We start from the raw sequence: 19,495 nt of genomic DNA, 5'->3' as shown, positions 1-19,495 counted from the left end.
AATGTTATATTTTTATATTTATACTAAATTTTAAATTTAATATTTAAAAAATTATTTAAATATTTAAATTTAATTAAACAATTATATAAAATTTTTACATTGTATCAAAATCAACTTCTACAAGATATATTGTCTGGCTAAGTGCCTAACTAACTAACTATATATATATATATATATATATATATATATATATATATATATATATATATATATTAGCTAATATGTGATATCTTGTGTGCCTCTTGCGTATACATTCCAAATAAATTAAAGTAAGCTCGTCTCACATGTTTAACACATGTTATTAACTCTTATCTTATTCAGAAACCGATTATTACGAAATGTGTGTGGTCATTAATTATTATTAACCAAGTGATATGCATTGACCACTAATAATTAAATTATGAAGTTCCTAAGTCACACGTACTTGGGTATGTAAACCGTCACAACAAATAGCGACGGTATAGACCTAATTTTAATTAGTTATATATGAAGTTCCTTAACCCCTTAATTAAGGACTTTCACTGCTACATAGTAAAAGCTAAGTTTGTCTAATTGGTGTGGAAAATTAGGCAGTTGATAATAACTCTCTTAACTCATCTATGGTGGTACGATTTAATTTGCAATTTGTTTGGACCGTGTGAAATTTGATACGGAATTTAAAAATTGACCAGAAATCAAAGGTTCTTGCCACTATAAATATAGCCACTACTATAAGTCCTGAATCATAGCAAAACCTGAATCATTATTAGCTTAAGATATATAGTTTTAAAAATCCTAAGTTAGTTTCTCTATATATTCCATGGAGCGATCAAAATCATCTACTGAACAAATTCATGATCATCAGCCCCCAACTTATGGGAACTTAATTACCATTCTCAGCATTGATGGAGGTGGTATTAGGGGAATTATTTCTGCTACTATTCTTAATTTGATTGAATCACAGCTTCAGGTATATATATGAAATCATTTGTATATATATCTTCTATTTTTTTATTAAAATTAAATAATTTTTCTAAAATAGTAGCAGCTATATGTTTGTTAATCAAAATGAAAGTAATTTGGACTATATTTAGTGTTATGAACAGATTGAATTAAACCCCTAAAATCATAATGTTGCATTCATATATACCACCTATTTCGTAAGAGTATTATAAGGTGGAAACTCAGGTGTAGTTAACTTCATACGAAATTGATAGTTGAGAGTCGTTAAATGATTTGATAGATTTGATTAAATTGTCATGTAATAACGCTTAGCTATCAACTTTACATGAAGTCAACTGTATTCCTGAATTTTCACCTTTGATAAATTTGGATTATAATTTTTTAAAAAATTGTCACGTCTTATGTATCATTAGTTCTCTTTTCTAAGAGTAAATTCATGGTAGAAATTCAAGTGCAGTCGACTTCACGTGAAGTTGATATCTAAGAGCCGTTAGATGAAAATTCAGTCAAACCAGTCAAATCATCTAACGACTCTCAGGTATCAACTTCACGTGAAGTCGACTTCACTTGAATTTTCACCATAAATTTGACATTAAATAATGTTCCCACCACTATGCATATGTAGGAGTTAGATGGTGAAGATGCAAGACTTGCAGATTATTTTGATATGATATCGGGAACAAGCACTGGAGGTCTTGTAACTGCTATGTTAACTGCTCCAGATAAACATAACCGTCCACTTTTTGCTGCTAAAGATATCAAACCATTTTACTTGGAGCACTGCCCAAAAATTTTTCCACAATATAGGTCATTTCTTGTCATTCATTTTTGGAGGAATACATAATCTTTGAAAGGTTACATGTGCACCAATTTAATCATCGAATAATCACAAGTCTTAATTTTTTAATATTCTCCCAATTCTTTTTAAGCAAAAAGAAAGATCATGTGTTAATTTTTCACAAAAAGACAAATATAAACTCTTACATTCAAAACTTACTTGTTTTGAGAGAATTTTACTTATTTAAAGTATGAGTTAATTTTGATGTCTTATAGTTGTGGTGTAATCACGTTGGTTTTGTTGGATGATTAGTTATTCATATGATCAATAATAAAAATAATTATTATTTTTTATGATATGACGTTACGTAATTGGATGTATGCACGTGTAAAATTACTTTACATTAGCAGTGTATTAAAATTAAATTCTTAAAAAAATTGTATTTATTATTTTATATATAGTATGAGAACCAAATATTGGGTGATCCTACTAAAAATTTTAACTAAAAAAATTTTAAACTTAACTAAAATTGAAAATGGGTAAATAAAGTACTTACACCTGATTTTCTATTTAAAAATTTGAGTTTGAGTAACTAGCTAGTTCGGAACAAAATTCAAAACTAATTTAATTAAATTGGATACTAATCAAAATATAAATTCAATTTATATAACCAGTTTAATAAGTGACTAAAATTCTTATTACAGGGGCCTGCGTGGAACACTGATGGCAAAGGTAATTAGACAATTGGGAGGACCAAAATATGATGGAAAATACTTGCAGAGAGTGATTAGAAATAAACTTGGAGACATTCGTTTGCACCAGACAATCACCAATGTTGTCATTCCCACTTTTGACATCAAATGTTTACAACCAACTATTTTCTCATCTTATCAGGTCTCATTTTATTAATTACGGTTGTTTAAAATGGATTGATTAAAAATTTGTTTATCTATACTTTTCTAAAATAAATTAATGATGAAATCAATGCACCAAATAAATAAACCCTAACAAGATCTGAGAACAATCATTGATATGCAGATTAAGAATTCTCCTGGCTTTGATGCTAAACTATCAGATATATGCATTAGCACATCAGCTGCACCTACTTATCTCCCTGCCCATCACTTCACCAACAAGGATTCAAATGGAAATCTACATGAATTTAACCTCATTGATGGTGGTGTTTGTGCCAATAATCCGGTATAAATTCTTATTTATATTTATATTTTTTAAGTTATTATATTAGTTTAGTTTCCATATAATCTCGATCAATTTTGATTAGTCAGTTCATTCGTATGTAAACATGTGATAGAATTCAAAATGTACAATAAAAAATTTATGTAAAAACGTTTATACACAAATGATACATAAAAATTACTAATACAGATGATATTATAATCCAGTATTTTTATAGTTTTTTATTTTTAACTTTAGAATTTAACTAGTGTACTAATTCTTTTTTATTTTTTTAATTTTTGTAATTTATGATGATGCATGCAGACTTTACTTGCCATGAATCAAATAACAAAGCAAATCATTGATGAAAATACAGATTTCTTGGCCATTAAACCTACAGACTATGGTCGCTTCCTAATTATTTCAATAGGGACAGGAGCAGCCAAAAATGATGGAAAATTCAATGCAAAAAAGGCAGCCAAATGGGGACTATTGGATTGGCTAACCTATAGTGGTACCAGTCCTTTAATTAATATTTTTTCTCAATCAAGTGGCGATATGGTTGATTTTCACTTAGCTGCTCTCACTCAAGCACTTCATTTCAAAGAAAATTACCTTCGAATTCAGGTAAAATCATTGAAACCGTAAAATATTTTTCATAATCATTTAATTATATTTATTATATTGGACCACTATTTACATAATTATGTAAACAATAATTATTTTTATTGATACGGTGTTACGTAGTTAAATACACGTATAAAATTACTTTGTAACGAGAGTGCATTAAAATTAAATATTATAAAAATAACTTAGTTTGATATAGTAATTAGTTGATTAATCCGTTTAAATAAGTGTTAGAAGTTTGAATTTCGCTTTGCAGCAACTTATTAGCTAGCAAAAAACTCTTAAATTGAGTTCAGATTCGCAACGAATTAGTCCTTAGTCTGTCAAACTGAAAATACCGTTGAAAACAAAAAAATTATAAAAGCATATATGCATATATATTTTTTTAGTAAAAAAGTTAAATATTAATTCATTAAGCATAAGTGATTATATTAAATTTAATTTGTTGAACATATTATTATGCAGGATGATACATTGACAGGAACTGATTCTTCAGTTGACATATCTTCTAAGGAGAACTTGGAGAGGCTTTGCCAAATTGGTGAAAATTTGTTGAAGAAACCAGTCTCTAGGGTTAATTTGAAGAATGGTCGATTTGAGCCACTAGACAAAGGAGAAACCAATGAAGAAGCTCTCAAAAGGTTAAACTAGGCAAAACACAAAATAAAATTAAATTTAAGAAATAATATTATATTAAATTACATACGCCTATTAAAAATTAAGTGACAAATTATAGAAGTATTATTACTAACAGATTTGAGGTTTTTTTTATTTATTTTTTTGTTAATCAGGTTTGCAAAATTACTATCAGAAGAGAAGAGACTCCGTGACATGAGATCCCGTCACACTAAGAAGCAATCAAACTACTAAATAGTGCCATTTAATTTCTTCCTATTATCTTATCGGTTTAGTTATTCTATCGGTTTTTATAATTTTACTAAATTTTTAATTAAATTTTTATTATTTTTTTTAATTGATCCCTATACTACTTTTAATTTTATAATTACGTCATTTTTAATGTAAAAAATATTAAAATTACCTGAATATTTTTTTGCAAATTAAAGATATTTATAATTAAAAACCTAGATTTTTAACTGTATGTATTTTAGAAAAAATATTCTGTTAATTTTAACATTTTTAATATGAAAATAATTTAACTATAAAATTAAAAATAATGTAAAGGCGTAATTAAAAAAAATATAAAGACTTAATTAAAAATGTAGTTAAATTCTAAGTTCTTTCGTCTATTCGTCGTCAGTACAACCGTCGCAAAACTAATAAATAACGGTGGCTTCACAAACCGCCACTAAATAGCGGGTGATATCTATCGTCTCTCTTATAGTGTGTAGTAACTCTTATTGTATCGTCATGCGCATCAAAGGGGATTTTAGTGGCTATTATTTTTCTGAGTTCATGTACATACATTCATTATCTATCCAAAAATAATTTTAAAAAAATCCAAAAACAAAAGATCCGAATTACAAGTAGCCCTTAATAAAAATAGATAAGTCGATGTTCAAGGTAGTCTTTAATGGCACGCAGGTTCATTATCATATATTAATTACATTTACATGTAATTCGCACGTGGGTATGATCTGCTCATCTGCAGCCATAAGAACGAAGAATTGGTTATTAGAAAATTAATAATAAATATTATGGCATGACTATAGTTTCTAGCATGAGCAATTAATGTCTTCAAATTTCAACTATTTTCTAACCATCCTGGGATTATTTATTAGACCTATACTTTTTCGAGCACTTCTAATATGAAAAACAAAACAAAACAAAACTCATAGTAAAAAAAAAATCGATATTATATTAAAGATATAATTAATTATATATTTTTTAATTAGTTTAAATTTTTCGATTTAAAAAATTAGAATTTGATTTATGATGACTAAAAATTCAGTATAAAGACAAATAAAAAACAATCTAATTATATTTTATTTATATAAAAGAAATACTTTTTTATAGTATTTTCAATTCAGCATATTAAGAATTAATTTATTGTAGATTTAAGTTTCAATCAGTATATTAAGAATTAATTTATTACAGATTCAAATTTTATTTAAAAATTTATCATTGATCAATAAATTATTATATACATAAAATAAAATAAAATTTAAAATTTTAATATTTATTTAAATAAATTAATAAACTAAATCATTACATCAACTTAAATTGGTTAAAAGAAAGACTTATTTAAAACGAGGAAAATATACATGAACAGAATTCATATAGGTCACGTCATCATATCACCAAATTGACCAGGTAATGATATGCATTGACCACACGTGGTCATGTAAACCGCAACAAATTTTCAGACCTAATATTCATACACTAACAAGTAAGAAGATTCAACATGCACCATTATGAATAAATAATTAATTAGCGTTTGATAATCTGTCCAATTATATTAATTCGTCTATGAATATTAGAAATTTGAATCAAGTAGAAAATCGAAATAACTAGTTATAGTGGACAAAAAGAAGCTAAATGAAATAAGTTCTTTTTATACGTATGTTTACAAAGTATTTTCCTAAGTTTCCAAGAAAATGCAATCGAATAGGAGAAGAAGAAAAAAATACCATTTGAGAAATACAATTGAGATTTGTAGATTTCTCAATCATTATAGACGAACAAAAATAGAGTGACATCGGTAAGAAATCAATTCATCACCTATGATAACTATTCATCCTGTGGTTCAAAATCAACAGATTTTTTGAGCAACTCGTAAGTTGAGTAAAATAATCCAAAAAAAATTTCAAATTATTTTTGTATTTCTAGTTTCTAGAATATTTCTATTTCTTCTTTCTATTCTAAAATAGAATATTTATTCAGTTCTATGATTAATAATATATTTTTAAATAATATAATTTTTTTATTTAGATGTTTTTAGTTTGAGTCTTACTCTTAACTTAAAAAATAGCATTCTTAAATAAAATTTAAATTTACGACGAATTAATTATTAACTTGTCGGATTAAAAAATACGTAAAAAAAAATAAAACACACAATTGCCACAACTTTCTCCGATGAAAGTTTGTCTAATTCTAATATTTAGTCTTTAATTAAAAAAATTATGCATTCGATTATTGCCGTATATCTGACTGTGTAGCAACTGGCAATTTAGTTTGCAATAAATTATATTTTGAACCGTGTAAGAAACTTCAAACTCTTAATTGAATCAAGACGTACATTTCTATTTTCTCTGTCGGATTATTGTATTTGTAGTTCAAGTTGAATATGTTAATAGAAATATTAATGGACAACTTCATTTCTTAATTTTCTTGTTATAATATGACTAAATCATGTATTACTAGAAATAAAGGGTTTATTTATTACATAAACTAGTTAAATAAAACTCAAATTTACAATAGATTAATGATTGACTACTTGTTGGATTAAAGATATGTATGCAACAAAAAATTTATAGTAAAAATTCAGGTGAAGTTGACTTCACGTGAAGTTAATATATGAGAGTTGTTAGATAAAAAATTAGTCAAGTCAGTCAAATTATCTAACAGTTCTCAGGTATCAACTTCGCGTAAAATTGACTACACCTGAGTTTCTACCAAAATTTATAGAAGAGTGTTAGGTAAACAATGACTATTTTAAATAACATAAATAATCACCAATCAAATAAAAATACATTACACCCTAATTTAATGCTACTAATTTAAATTTACTTTTTTAACCCTATTAATTCACATTATTCCCATATTGTTCAAAAATGTTGTTGGTTACGTATACTTTTCGAAATTTATATTGGATATGGATGAATGTTACAAATATTGGGTATGGATTTGTTTGCCAATAGTGAATGCATATTGTGTAACATATAAGCATTTATATCCATGCACACCATGCAAGAAAATTCAACAAAATCTTCAACTTTCTGGCCCTTGACTTTGTCTTCACTCGGAAATTGATTGCTCTTTGAATTTTGGACTGACTCCAAATCAAGTTCATGGAACCCTGCAACTATAAATAGGCACTTAAGCACACCAATCTATCTCCTCATAACAATCATCATACCAAAACTTGAATAATCTTTCTTTTTCTTTCATTCATTCATTCTTTCTACAAACACTACTATACAACTACCTTAGCTAGCTTAGCTTGTTTTCTTTTCTTTTAGCTTTTCTCTTTATTGATATTTACATATAACTTTCAAGATAGTATATATTATATTCCAATTAATTAACCATGACAAGTATTATATCATCCATGGAGAGATCAAAATCATCCATTGATCAAATTCAGCCCCCAACTTATGGAAACTTAATTACCATCCTCAGCATTGATGGAGGTGGTATTAGGGGACTTATCCCAGCAACCATTCTTAATTTCCTTGAATCACAACTTCAGGTATCAAATTTAATTAATAAACTTGTAGCTATACTTTCTTAATTACTTTTTTAACCAGAGTTCGGTAAGATATCAAAGGAAATTAAAAACCCTAATTTTAAGTGTACCAATACTTATTTACTCACATGAATATGCTTTCGTACGAAGATAATGGTTAAAAATTATTAGATAATTTGATATGTTTGACTAAATTATTTAACATAATATGTATTAATATTTTGATTATCATCTTTACATGAAAATATCTTTTATGTAATAACTATAACTTTATTTTTATTTAAAAAAAATATTTTAAACCTAATTACTACCAATAAGAATCTTGATGAATTTCAACCATATTTCTAAAAGTAACTATAAAAATTAATCTCTTAATCTTTCATAAGAACATAATTGATGTTGGATAGTTCTTGCATATATGTAGGAGTTGGATGGTGAAGATGTGAGGCTTGCAGATTATTTTGATGTGATATCAGGAACAAGCACTGGAGGTCTTGTAACTGCTATGTTAACTGCTCCAGATAAACATAACCGTCCACTTTTTGCCGCTAAGGATATCAAACCCTTTTACATGGAACACTGCCCAAATATTTTTCCACAACCTAGGTAAGTAATTAACATTAATGTTTCTATCCAATAGTTTAAATTATATTGTATTTCTATATTCTAAAAAGAATTTAATTTAATGTACTCTTTTATACGTGCATCTAATTACGTAATGACACATCAGCAAAAATAACTATTTTTCATATTTTTCTTCATTCAAAAGAACGGATGTGATTGCATGATTGTGTAAAAACGTTTTATTCAATGCATCAAAATTAAACTCTAAAAATATATTTTCTTCAATAATTTTCCGAAAAAAATCAATTATTAGTCGGAATCTTTTTTGTCATCGAATCTTTTATTTTATATGATAAAGAACTATAAAAATCAATCCAATATTATCTAGATGGTGAAAACTCAGGTGCAGTCGACTTGACGTTAAGTTGATAACTAAGAGCTGTTAGATGATTTGACTGATTTCATCTAACGACTCTCAACTATCAACTTCACTGAGTTTTCACCTATCAAGATACATGCTTGTTGAAATTAAATTAGAAAAGTTTAATTAATAGTTTATATATATGATTGACCTAATAACCTAATATTTTGACTTAGTCAATTACTATGCCAAGTTTAATAACTAAGCTTTTGGGGTTGAATGTTATTTATAGAGGACTCCGTGGAACATTAATGGCAAAGGTAATAAGACAATTAGGAGGACCAAAATATGATGGAAAATATTTGCATGGAGTGGTTAAAGAGAAACTTGGAAACATTCGTTTGCATGAGACCATCACCAATGTTGTTATTCCCACCTTTGACATCAAAACTTTGCAACCAACTATTTTCTCATCTTACCAGGTTTCATTCTCTTCTCTCTCTTACTTTTTGGATCTATAAGTCTCTCTATTTGGTCTTCAGTGTTGAAAATGAATCTTCATCCAACTTTCATGCATGGCTGCTATATATTATATATATATAATTTTTGTTCTTTTACTATTATTCCTTGAATAAAGTAGATTTTTTGTTGTTGACTAATAATAATACGAATCTCGTGATGAAATGACATCAACATCTCAACTGAATAATTATTGACATATAATATATAGTATAATGTGATAAAGATAAGAATGACTTTGTTTCCACTAATGATACTAAGTATCATTATTATCTGTAGCTTAAAGACAATCTTGTTCTTCGTCCAAAAATAATTAACAATAATTTTTTTGGCAGCAGCGGTATTAGTAATTAATTAAGAAAAAAAGTTTATATTAATAAAAATAATTAACTTGTAAGAGATATAATTATTTATGTTACTTTCTTTTGTTAGTTTAAACTTTTGGGAAAAAATAATTTCGATGATATGGTGTTAAAATTTTATGTTCGAAATATATAAAATTTGATCCTTAATAAATCCAAAAAAAAAAAGAAAATAACATCAGATAAATAAAAAGAAAAAAAGTCTTTATAAAAAATAAAGTAAAATCTAAAATAAATTTTTAATTACTTAAAAAATATATTAAAGATATAAATATTTATGTTATTCTTTTTATTTGTTTAAACTTTTAGAAAAAATGATTTTATGACTTAGTTATAAATAATTTTATGTTGGCTATTTAATATTTATTTTAATTTTATTTTTTGTGAACATGCGAGAGATACAATTAATAACTATATAATATTACACATCAAACACAAATGAATAAAATAATAACTAGGGTTGCTATTTCAATTTGGGTATAATTACATTAATGATTCCGCTGAATATTAATTAATAATAAAGGAATTAGGTAGGGTTTACTATATACATAGAAAAAGTTAATTATTATTTTTCCATGACCCAAAATTAAACTATATCTCAAATTAATAAACCATAACAAGATCTGAAAAATTATTATTATTGATGCAGATTAAGAATTCGCCTTGTTTGGATGCAAAATTATCAGACATATGCATTGGCACATCAGCTGCACCAACCTATCTCCCTGCTCACCAATTCACCAACAAAGTTCCAAAAGGAAATGTGCATGAATTCAACCTCATTGATGGTGGTGTTTGTGCCAATAATCCGGTATATATATTATTATTATTAGAGTTTAATTTTAATATACTGATTTTGTAAAAAAAATTATACAGTTATCTAATTAGATTTATATATTAGATGATCTTTTAAATAGTGAAATTAAAAATTGATTATTTTTGTTAATGTGATAATATAATACACAATTAGTTATTTATGTAAATTTTTTTATGCTGATAATATATAAAAATATTAATTACGAAAATTAATTTTCTCTCAATTTTTTTTTAATGTAGACTCTAGTTGCTATGAATCAAGTAACAAAGCAAATAATCAACCAGAATGCTGATTTCTTTCCAATAAAGCCTTCAGACTATAGTCGGTTCCTAATAATTTCAATAGGGACTGGGACAGCCAAAAATGAAGAAAAAATGGATGCAAAAATGACAGCTAAATGGGGTTTATTAGATTGGCTAACTCATAGTGGCTCCATTCCTTTAATTGATATTTTTTCTCAATCAAGTTCTGATATGGTTGATTTCCATTTAGCTACTCTCACTCGAGCACTTCATTCAGAACACAATTATCTTCGAATTCAGGTAATTAATCTAATTTTCAACTATATATATATATATAATTCTTTATTTTTTCTGTTGATAATCATCAAATATTATTAAATATATAAAATTTAATTATTCTGTTAATTTTTACGGTTTTACTAAATTTACAATTAGGTTCTTATATTTTTTAATTTATTTTTAATTTTATAATTATATCATTTCTAATATAAAAATATTAGAGTTAATTAAATATTTTTTTCGTAATTGAAGGTAACTTAATTAGATTTTTAATTACATATTTTTTTAAAAAATATTTCATTAATTTTAATATTTTTTATATAAAAATACATAATTATAAAATTAAAAATAATTTAAAATTTCAATTAAAATAAGACTTTTTAGCAATGGAATAATTAAACCAATATATAAAGTATGTGATTGAATATTTTCAACAACATGTATATTGCAGGATGACACGTTGATTGGAAATGATTCTTCAGTTGACATTGCTACTAAGGAGAATTTGGATAGACTTTGCCAAATTGGTGAAAATTTGTTGAAGAAACCAGTTTCTAGGATGAATTTAGAGAATGGTAAAATTGAACCAATTGGAAATGGAGGAACCAATGAAGAAGCACTCAAAAGGTATAATTATTAGGAAGGAAAAAAAAAATACATCCTTATGAAAAATTTAATTTTAATAGACTAATCATAAAAGTTTTACATAGTTATGTAATTAAATTTATGTATTTAAATAACTTTTTAAATAATAAATTTAAAAATTAATTATTTTTTATAACGTGGAAATATACGGTTGTAAAAGCTCATTCAAGATTCAACTACTGATTTTTTTTTTTATTTTGATAATATTAATTACTAACAAATTTGAGTTTTTTTTTTTTTTTCAGGTTCGCAAAAATACTTTCACACGAGAGGAGACTCCGTGACATGAGATCCCCTCACACTAAGAAAGCATCTACTACTAAATAGCGTCATTTCTTCATATGTTTTGATAAAATCGTTATTATTTGATTCTATTGATTTCATTTATTCAATTATTTATTCAAATTTGTTGCTGGTGTTAATAAAATTTAGAAGATATTTTAAGATTTGGAATATTTTATTTAGCTCATTGTAGTTTCACATTCCTTATAAAAAAAATGTAATTGTTGTTTCATAATTAATTAATTTTTTTATCATTTCTTTGTTATTAATAAATTCCCACTACTCCATATTCAATTATTATTTTATATAGAATTCTCAAACTCTAGTTTATTTCTTTACTATTTCCAACAATTATTGACTATTTAAATTATAAAGTGAAATCAATCAATAGTAATAAGAAATATAAATTTACTTTTTTAATTATAGAAATAAAAATATGCTCGCATTAATCATCTTGGACAAATATAATTAACGGCGATCCAAAACCGTTGCTAAATTCACTGTTCAAATGAGTAAAGTTTTTAATTGTTGAAAAAAATTAACTGACGGTTTAAACTATTGTTAGACAATAAAAATAACAAGCCAATTAGATTATATACAATGAATCTCAGTTTAAATTATAATTAATAATAAAATTTAAATGTTTAAGATTTAAAATATGATAAGGTTTTGTTTGATTCAAAAGTTATCAACTAAGTATGTAAAAATGTAAAATTTCAGGGTTTGATTTATTGAACCAAATTTCAGAAGGAAATATTGGGTCATATTATATGAAAGCTAAGTTTAATAGAAGGTTTGAACCATTTGATGCATTATAAGGAAGTTTTAGAATAGCATCGATTTTAGTGACCGAAAAAATTAGTTGTCAATAGCGACTGATTTAGCGACTGATATAGTATTTCAAGGACTGGAAAAATGTTGGTCGCTAAATCGGTCACTAATAGCAATTGATTTAGCAATCGATAAATTTTTTATAAGTAACATAAAGTTGGTCGCTAAAATTGGTCGCTATTTTTTAACTTAGCGATCGAATTAGCAATCAAAATGAGGAAGTAACATTTGGAATTGTTGGTCACAAAATCGGTCGCAATTTTTTAATTTAGTGACCGATTTTGCAACCAATAGAGAATTAAGGTGAAAAAGGTTGGTCGCTAACTCGATCGCTAAATTGGTGGTCGCTAAATCGGTTGCTAATAGTTAAAATAGCGATCGATTTAGCAACCAAGTGTAGATACTAATTTAAAGGAATTGGTCACTAAATCGATCATTATTTTTAACTTAGCGACTAATTTAGCGACCGCTTCATAATAACGTTATAACTAATTGATGACTAAATCGGTCGCTAATTTAAAAATATTACTAAATTACTCTACCCTCACTAACCCTAACACAGCCTCACTACCCTCACTAAATTACACTTCTCCCCCTCCACCACGAATGTGACCACCGCTGGAAGCACCGCACAATACAACACCCTCTCTATTCGCGACGTCGTCGTCTTCTGAGTTCGCAGTGCTGGCGTCATCGTTGAACTTGCAGCGTCGCCGTCGTCTTTTGAACTTGCAGTCGTCATTGTTGTCTTCCAAACTCGTAGCGCCATCATAGTCATCTTCTGAGTTCAATTTATTTCGATAACCTCCATTTGTTCAATTTGTTCAGGTAGGTACTCTATTCCCTAATCCGAATTCTGATTTATTCCGTTAGGACTTTTTCATCATATCTATTTTGGAATCTTCTCCAACCACAGAAATCTGCTAATTAGATTTTCTCATTAAAAGAACACATGAGCTTGGAAAAATGACTTACGATAGTTTTTTTTATTCTTTTTTTTTTTCTGCAAAAAGATCTTGAATATACTGAGTTATTATGAAGCTCAAATTTGTAATATATCTCTTTGTAAGTTAGCTCTATATTTATCTAGAAGTTAGTTTAGTTAGTTGCAAGAATAGAAGATTGAGATCTCTCTCTGCACATAGCATAATTTTAAAGCTTTTTCTCTGTTCTTTTTATTCTCTCCTCAGACATCAATTCTGTTTCAATTTAGTAATTTAGGAGGTGAGGTTTGTTTTGTTTATTTGAATTTTGAATTATGATCATGGCTTATTCAGGATGGTTTTGTTTTGATAATTCACTTTAATATAAAATTTAGATTCCATTATTGAAGTCTCTGCGGATCTCTTGGCAAATGGACTTGATGGTGGGATCAAGGGTGGTGGAGGTTCTGGTGGTAACATTTATATTAAAGCTCAGAGGATGTAAATGTGCCCCCTTTCCCTCTCTCTTCCTTTAATGCACATGATACAGTGACTGCTGTTTTTAAATATGCAATTTTATTGACCCCTGTCTTGTGTTGATTATAATTTTCAAGAACAAGTTTACAAATTAACCAGATGGTTCACTTACTTGAATTCTGATTTCAAGAAAGGGGTTGGTCATTGGAGGAAGATATATTATTTTAATGTTCTTGTTTTGATTTTCATTTAAATCTTGATATATTGTTTTACAGTAAAAGCGGTTGTTATCATTGCTGAATGAAGATCCTGCAATCATGGAAAAACATAGTGTACTTAAAAGAGGCTTAAGTTATAATGGAATGTACAAACTGAGATAGATGCAGTTGTTTGATTTAAGTAGATATTAATATATGTTGTTTATAAATTATTTATATCATGTTTTAGTCTAGATTGTGGATCATAAATTTTATGTATTTAAAATTTTTTAATATTTTAAATTTTATATTTTTATGTAGAAATTGTGAATATTTTTTGTATTTATTTAAAAAATTGATCTTGATTCTTTTTATATTTTGTGAAAATATAATTATTTGTGAAAATTAAGTTTTAATAATGGTAAATGTAAAATTAGTAAAAATCTATAATTATAAAATCAGAAACAACAACTGATTTAGATTTTTAATTCAGAAATTAGCGACTGATTTTAGATTTTCAAATTAAGCAGTAGCGACTGATTTTATGACAACCGATTTAGCGACTGAAAAGTTGGTCACTAGACTGATTTACTCAGTGATCAATTTAGCGATGGAAAATTTGGTCCCTATTAGGGGACCGATTATATTAGTGACCGATACTTTTTTATGAGGATTTGGTGACCTTGTTCAAAAATTGGTCGCTAAATCGGATGGCGATTGATTTTCAATAAAAATCGGAGGGAAGCGTACGACTTCGTCCAAAAAGTAATTAATGCATAATGTCCATCAAATGTTTAATTTAAGGTAAAAATTTAGTTACAGTCGATTTCACGTGAAATTGATAATTGGGAGTCGTTAGATGAAAATTTAGTCAAAATAGTCAAATCATTTAACGACTTTCAGGTATCAACTTTACGTAAAGTCGACTGCACCTGAGTTTCTACCTTAATTTAATGTAGCCGCCGTTATTAGCTATTGATCAAAATAGATGACAAGATTTTATCTCATTTATTTTTTGTTATTATATAAGAATGGGGAGTACAGAAATACTAAATAAATTACGAACTTTATGGAATCTTTTTATTCATATGAGAGTGAGATATTCTTTGAGTATTTAAAAATGAAAAATATATGTAAAAAAAAATGAAAAGTAGTGTTATAATTAAAGTGATGAATTAACTTTTTTTTCCTTGGGAAAAGCTATTATATTTTAAGAAAACTTATATAGTGTCAAAAAATTATATTATATATTTAACCAACCTTATCATGATTGGAGGAAGAAGATATATGAATGTAAAAGTACTAGTGAACAGAAGGCTCTTAATACCATATTAACATTCAAATGAATAATAGAGTGATAATAAAATAGGGAAAGAAAGTTGTTGCAAAAATTTCAAAAAATTCGTTCATCAATTAGTCTAAGTAGTGGATGAGATGTGTAAGCCAACTATATAAAAATATGACTCAAGACAAGAGATAAGCCTAATAACTTTCTCGATATCTAATTAACTAATTAACTCACAGAACTAAAAATTTCTATTTGATATTTGTTGATGTTATGATACTATTTTTTTTAATATTTAAGTTTGATAAGAGAAAATAACATAAATGATTATATATTTAATTTTTTTTAAGTAAAAATCTTTTTTAAAGTTATTTAATTTTTTTGTATAATTTTTTTATTTGTTTTATGTTATTTTTTTTAATTTACTAATAATCAAATTCTATCTAAACCTTTTAAATATAATATAAAATTTTGATATTATATTATGATACTATTTCTTTTAAAAACATAAATCGGTTAAGAAAAAATAATATGAATAATTAGATTTCTAATCGTTAGTTTCATGTTTTGCATACGGATTTTATGAGGACCGAATAAGTTAATTAAAAAGTGGTAACGAAAATATCCATTCATTCAAAGGTTATAAATCATGTTACATAGAGTTCTTTAAAAAAAATAGATCATACTATTTTTTTAGACTAAACTATTTCCCAGATAAGTTCGATGAACTTGACCAAAGCAAGTTGATTTAATTTTAAGAATTAAGTCATTAATGGCTGACTGATTATGTAGTAGTAACATCAATTAATTCTTAATCACGTGGAATATAATATGCATATACCCGAATTCAAAAGTAAGAGTAAGACTAATTAAATTCATTCATGAATCTGATCCTTTGCCATTATTACATCACACCCGTCAAACTTGGTTGTTTAAACACACCTGCAAACTACGTCTAGTTCTCTCTCATCACATCGTCACACCGCGTCTCATTTCTGCTTGCTTCCGCAGTTTGCTCTGACGCAAGGTGCGTGTAAAAAAAATATCAGTATAATAATGAAAAAAAAAACAATGTATAAAAAAAACGTCATATATTCATGGTTTTGAAAATCAAACTGGATTGGCCGGTTCGACTGAAAAAATCAGAAATCAGTCATTTAGTCGGTCTGAATAAAGTCAGAAACCGTTGGCAAAAAAATAGTGAGAAAATTGGTCGAACCGGCAGTTAACCGATGAACTGGGAGAATTATCCGATTTTTTAATGATTTTTCATTTGGATATTAAACTACTAAACGGCGTCGTTTTGAAGAAAAAAAAAGAAAAAACAGAAGCTAAATGCAAGGAACCCTAATTCTAATCTCAGTCTCACACTCTCACAAGAGAAAGCACACCATAGCCACCACGGGCAGAAGAGAAAGCACCCACCGTCGCATAGCCACCCACGATGGAGCAGCCCCTCTTCGCCGTCGCATAGCCACCACCATCGCCACCGCATCCCACATCCCACAGCCCCTCTTCGTTGTCGCCGAGATCCCCTCCTCGTTGGTCGTCGCCGAGCTTGCCTCCTCCATCGTCGTCGCCGAGCTCGCCTCCTCCTTCGTCGCCCTTACTTGCTGCCGGTAATACTCTGCCTTCCACATCGCCTCCTGTTTAATCGTCGCATCTTCCTTCCACCTCGCTACCTTCTGATTTTCTGTGCCTGATTTTATGATTTATTAGCTTGCGATTTGTTCATGATTTGTTATCTGTGCTTGATTTTATAATTTTTCTGTTCATGATTTGTTAAGTCTGTGTTCATGTTTTGTTATCTGTGTTCATGTTTTGTTATTTGGATTCATGATTTGGTATCTGTTCATGATTTGTTATCTGGATTCATGATGAGGTCATCAGAAAAATTTTATTTGAGTTGCTGTTCATGATTTGTTCATGATGAAATGAGCTGCTGCTTCATGATTTTGGTTGCTGAATTATTTATTTGTTCATGTTAGATTACATGATTTTGGTTACTGCTTCATGTTTATCTGGATTACATGATTTTATGAAGTTATTTTCTGGTCTTTGATTTTGGTATCTGCTCATGATTTGATTATCTGTGCTTGATTTTATAATTTTTCTGTTCATGATTTGTTAAGTCTGTGTTCATGTTTTGTTATATGTGTTCATGTTTTGTTATCTGGATTCATGATTTGGTATCTGTTCATGATTTGTTATCTGGATTCATGATGAGGTCATCAGAAAAATTCTGTTTGAGTTGCTGTTCATGATTTGGTATCTGTTCATTATTTGTTCATGATGAAATGAGCTGCTACTTCATGATTTTGGTTGTTGAATTATTTATTTGTTCATGCTGGATTACTGATTTTGGTTGCTACTTCATGATTTTGGTTGCTGCTTCATGTTTATTTGGATTACATGGATTTGCCTAATGTTGCTGATTCTTCAAATACAGCTTCTTTTGGTGGTACTTCTGATGATGGTGGCTTTGAATTACCTGTTTACGATGGAGATATTGGAACACTTAATGATAATTATGATTTTTTATGAGTTGCACCTTTGATTAGTTGAAAACTTGCTAGTAATTTGTTTCTTTTGAATGTAGATCATTATGGGTTTGTCATTATGTGCGTTTTTTTTAGTTATAAACGTTGATGTTTGAAGTTGTTTGTGAACCTCTAATATTAAGTTATGGATAACTTATTATGTGAATTTTTAAATTTTATTAAGTTAGAAATTATTGAATTTGTATATTTAAAATTATTTTTAGGTTTTTTAATAATTTTATTTAATATTTTATTAAATCGGTTCAACTCCGGTTGAACTCCGGTCGAACCAATGAATTAGTGACCTCACCGGTTTATTGACCGGTCCGGTTCTCACAACCTTGCATATATTCAATATGGATAGGAAAAAATATATGGTGTATATAGAAAAAAATCTCCAATTTAATAACAAGAAAAGAAACATACTCTATAACATAAAATCCTAACTATATACTAATCTACTGTATATCAATAGAGTGAACGAAGACTAGCGACGCACAGTAGAAGATAGAAAAGATTTGACGGTGCGACATAGAGGCTTGGCCAAATGTGGTGTCAGGACAGTGGTGGAACGAAGATTCCAGCACGGTGAGGTAGAGGAAGAGGCGCGCAATTTGCGGGCTTCATCAAAAGCGGATGAGTAGCGGTGCACGAGAGAAGAGGAAGAGATGCGGCGGCGCGGCATGGAAGGTGAGGCAACGGTGCGGCATTGGACAGTGATAGATGGTGAACCATGTAGGTGGAGCAGCAGCATACTATAGAGGCACAGTGACGACAGCGCAAAGAAGCTTTGTGAACAACGACGGTGGACAACGGTACAAAAATAGACGGTGCTGGAAATGATGAATTAAGATTTAGTGGAGGTAAAAAGTGAAAGTAAAAATAGGGATGAATAATTAGGTTGAGATTTTTTTTATAATGATTGGGTTTGAGAATACAGTTTATTATTCATATTGTTCGCATCCCTGTTATATACTTAGCAGAACTCATTACTTAACATACATAGGAGCCAAGTTACATTTTCGACTCATCACATCACATAATTAGAATGAGAATTTTTTTGAATGGTGAAGATTGTATGATGTTTTTGTTTTGAATTCTGCTAGGGAGACAATGAAGAATCTTGACAATGTGTACAATGGGTTTTGAATTTGGTCCAATACAAAGAAAAAAAACTCAATCAGTTATTTCAAAAAATTAATCATCTAAATCCTAATTTACCAAAAGAATTTACCCAAACACATGCTCTTTCCCCCAAACCGTCTGCTACATCACCCTCATC

The 19,495-nt window shown here is 28.1% G+C and overlaps 2 protein-coding genes across 2 annotated transcripts; both read left to right on the top strand.

Moving 5' to 3' along the window:
- Positions 1–746: 746 nt before the first annotated feature.
- On the top strand, positions 747–4,633 carry LOC112805995 (patatin-like protein 2). The gene is made up of 7 exons (XM_025848309.2): positions 747–949; positions 1,568–1,749; positions 2,425–2,614; positions 2,759–2,920; positions 3,221–3,523; positions 3,989–4,164; positions 4,315–4,633. Exons 1-7 carry the CDS (start codon positions 800–802, stop codon positions 4,391–4,393), a joined length of 1,242 nt encoding a protein of 413 aa, XP_025704094.1. The 5' UTR covers positions 747–799; the 3' UTR covers positions 4,394–4,633.
- A 2,952-nt stretch (positions 4,634–7,585) lies between these two features.
- Positions 7,586–12,005, top strand: LOC112697866 (patatin-like protein 2). Its single transcript, XM_025751227.3, has 7 exons — positions 7,586–7,892; positions 8,314–8,495; positions 9,107–9,296; positions 10,345–10,506; positions 10,752–11,054; positions 11,485–11,660; positions 11,924–12,005. Exons 1-7 carry the CDS (start codon positions 7,731–7,733, stop codon positions 12,003–12,005), a joined length of 1,257 nt encoding a protein of 418 aa, XP_025607012.1. The 5' UTR covers positions 7,586–7,730.
- The last annotated feature ends 7,490 nt before the right edge of the window (positions 12,006–19,495 follow it).

Source organism: Arachis hypogaea, chromosome 16, assembly GCF_003086295.3.
Source record: "Arachis hypogaea cultivar Tifrunner chromosome 16, arahy.Tifrunner.gnm2.J5K5, whole genome shotgun sequence".
NCBI lineage: Eukaryota > Viridiplantae > Streptophyta > Magnoliopsida > Fabales > Fabaceae > Arachis > Arachis hypogaea.
This window is presented reverse-complemented; position numbering and strand designations above follow the sequence as displayed.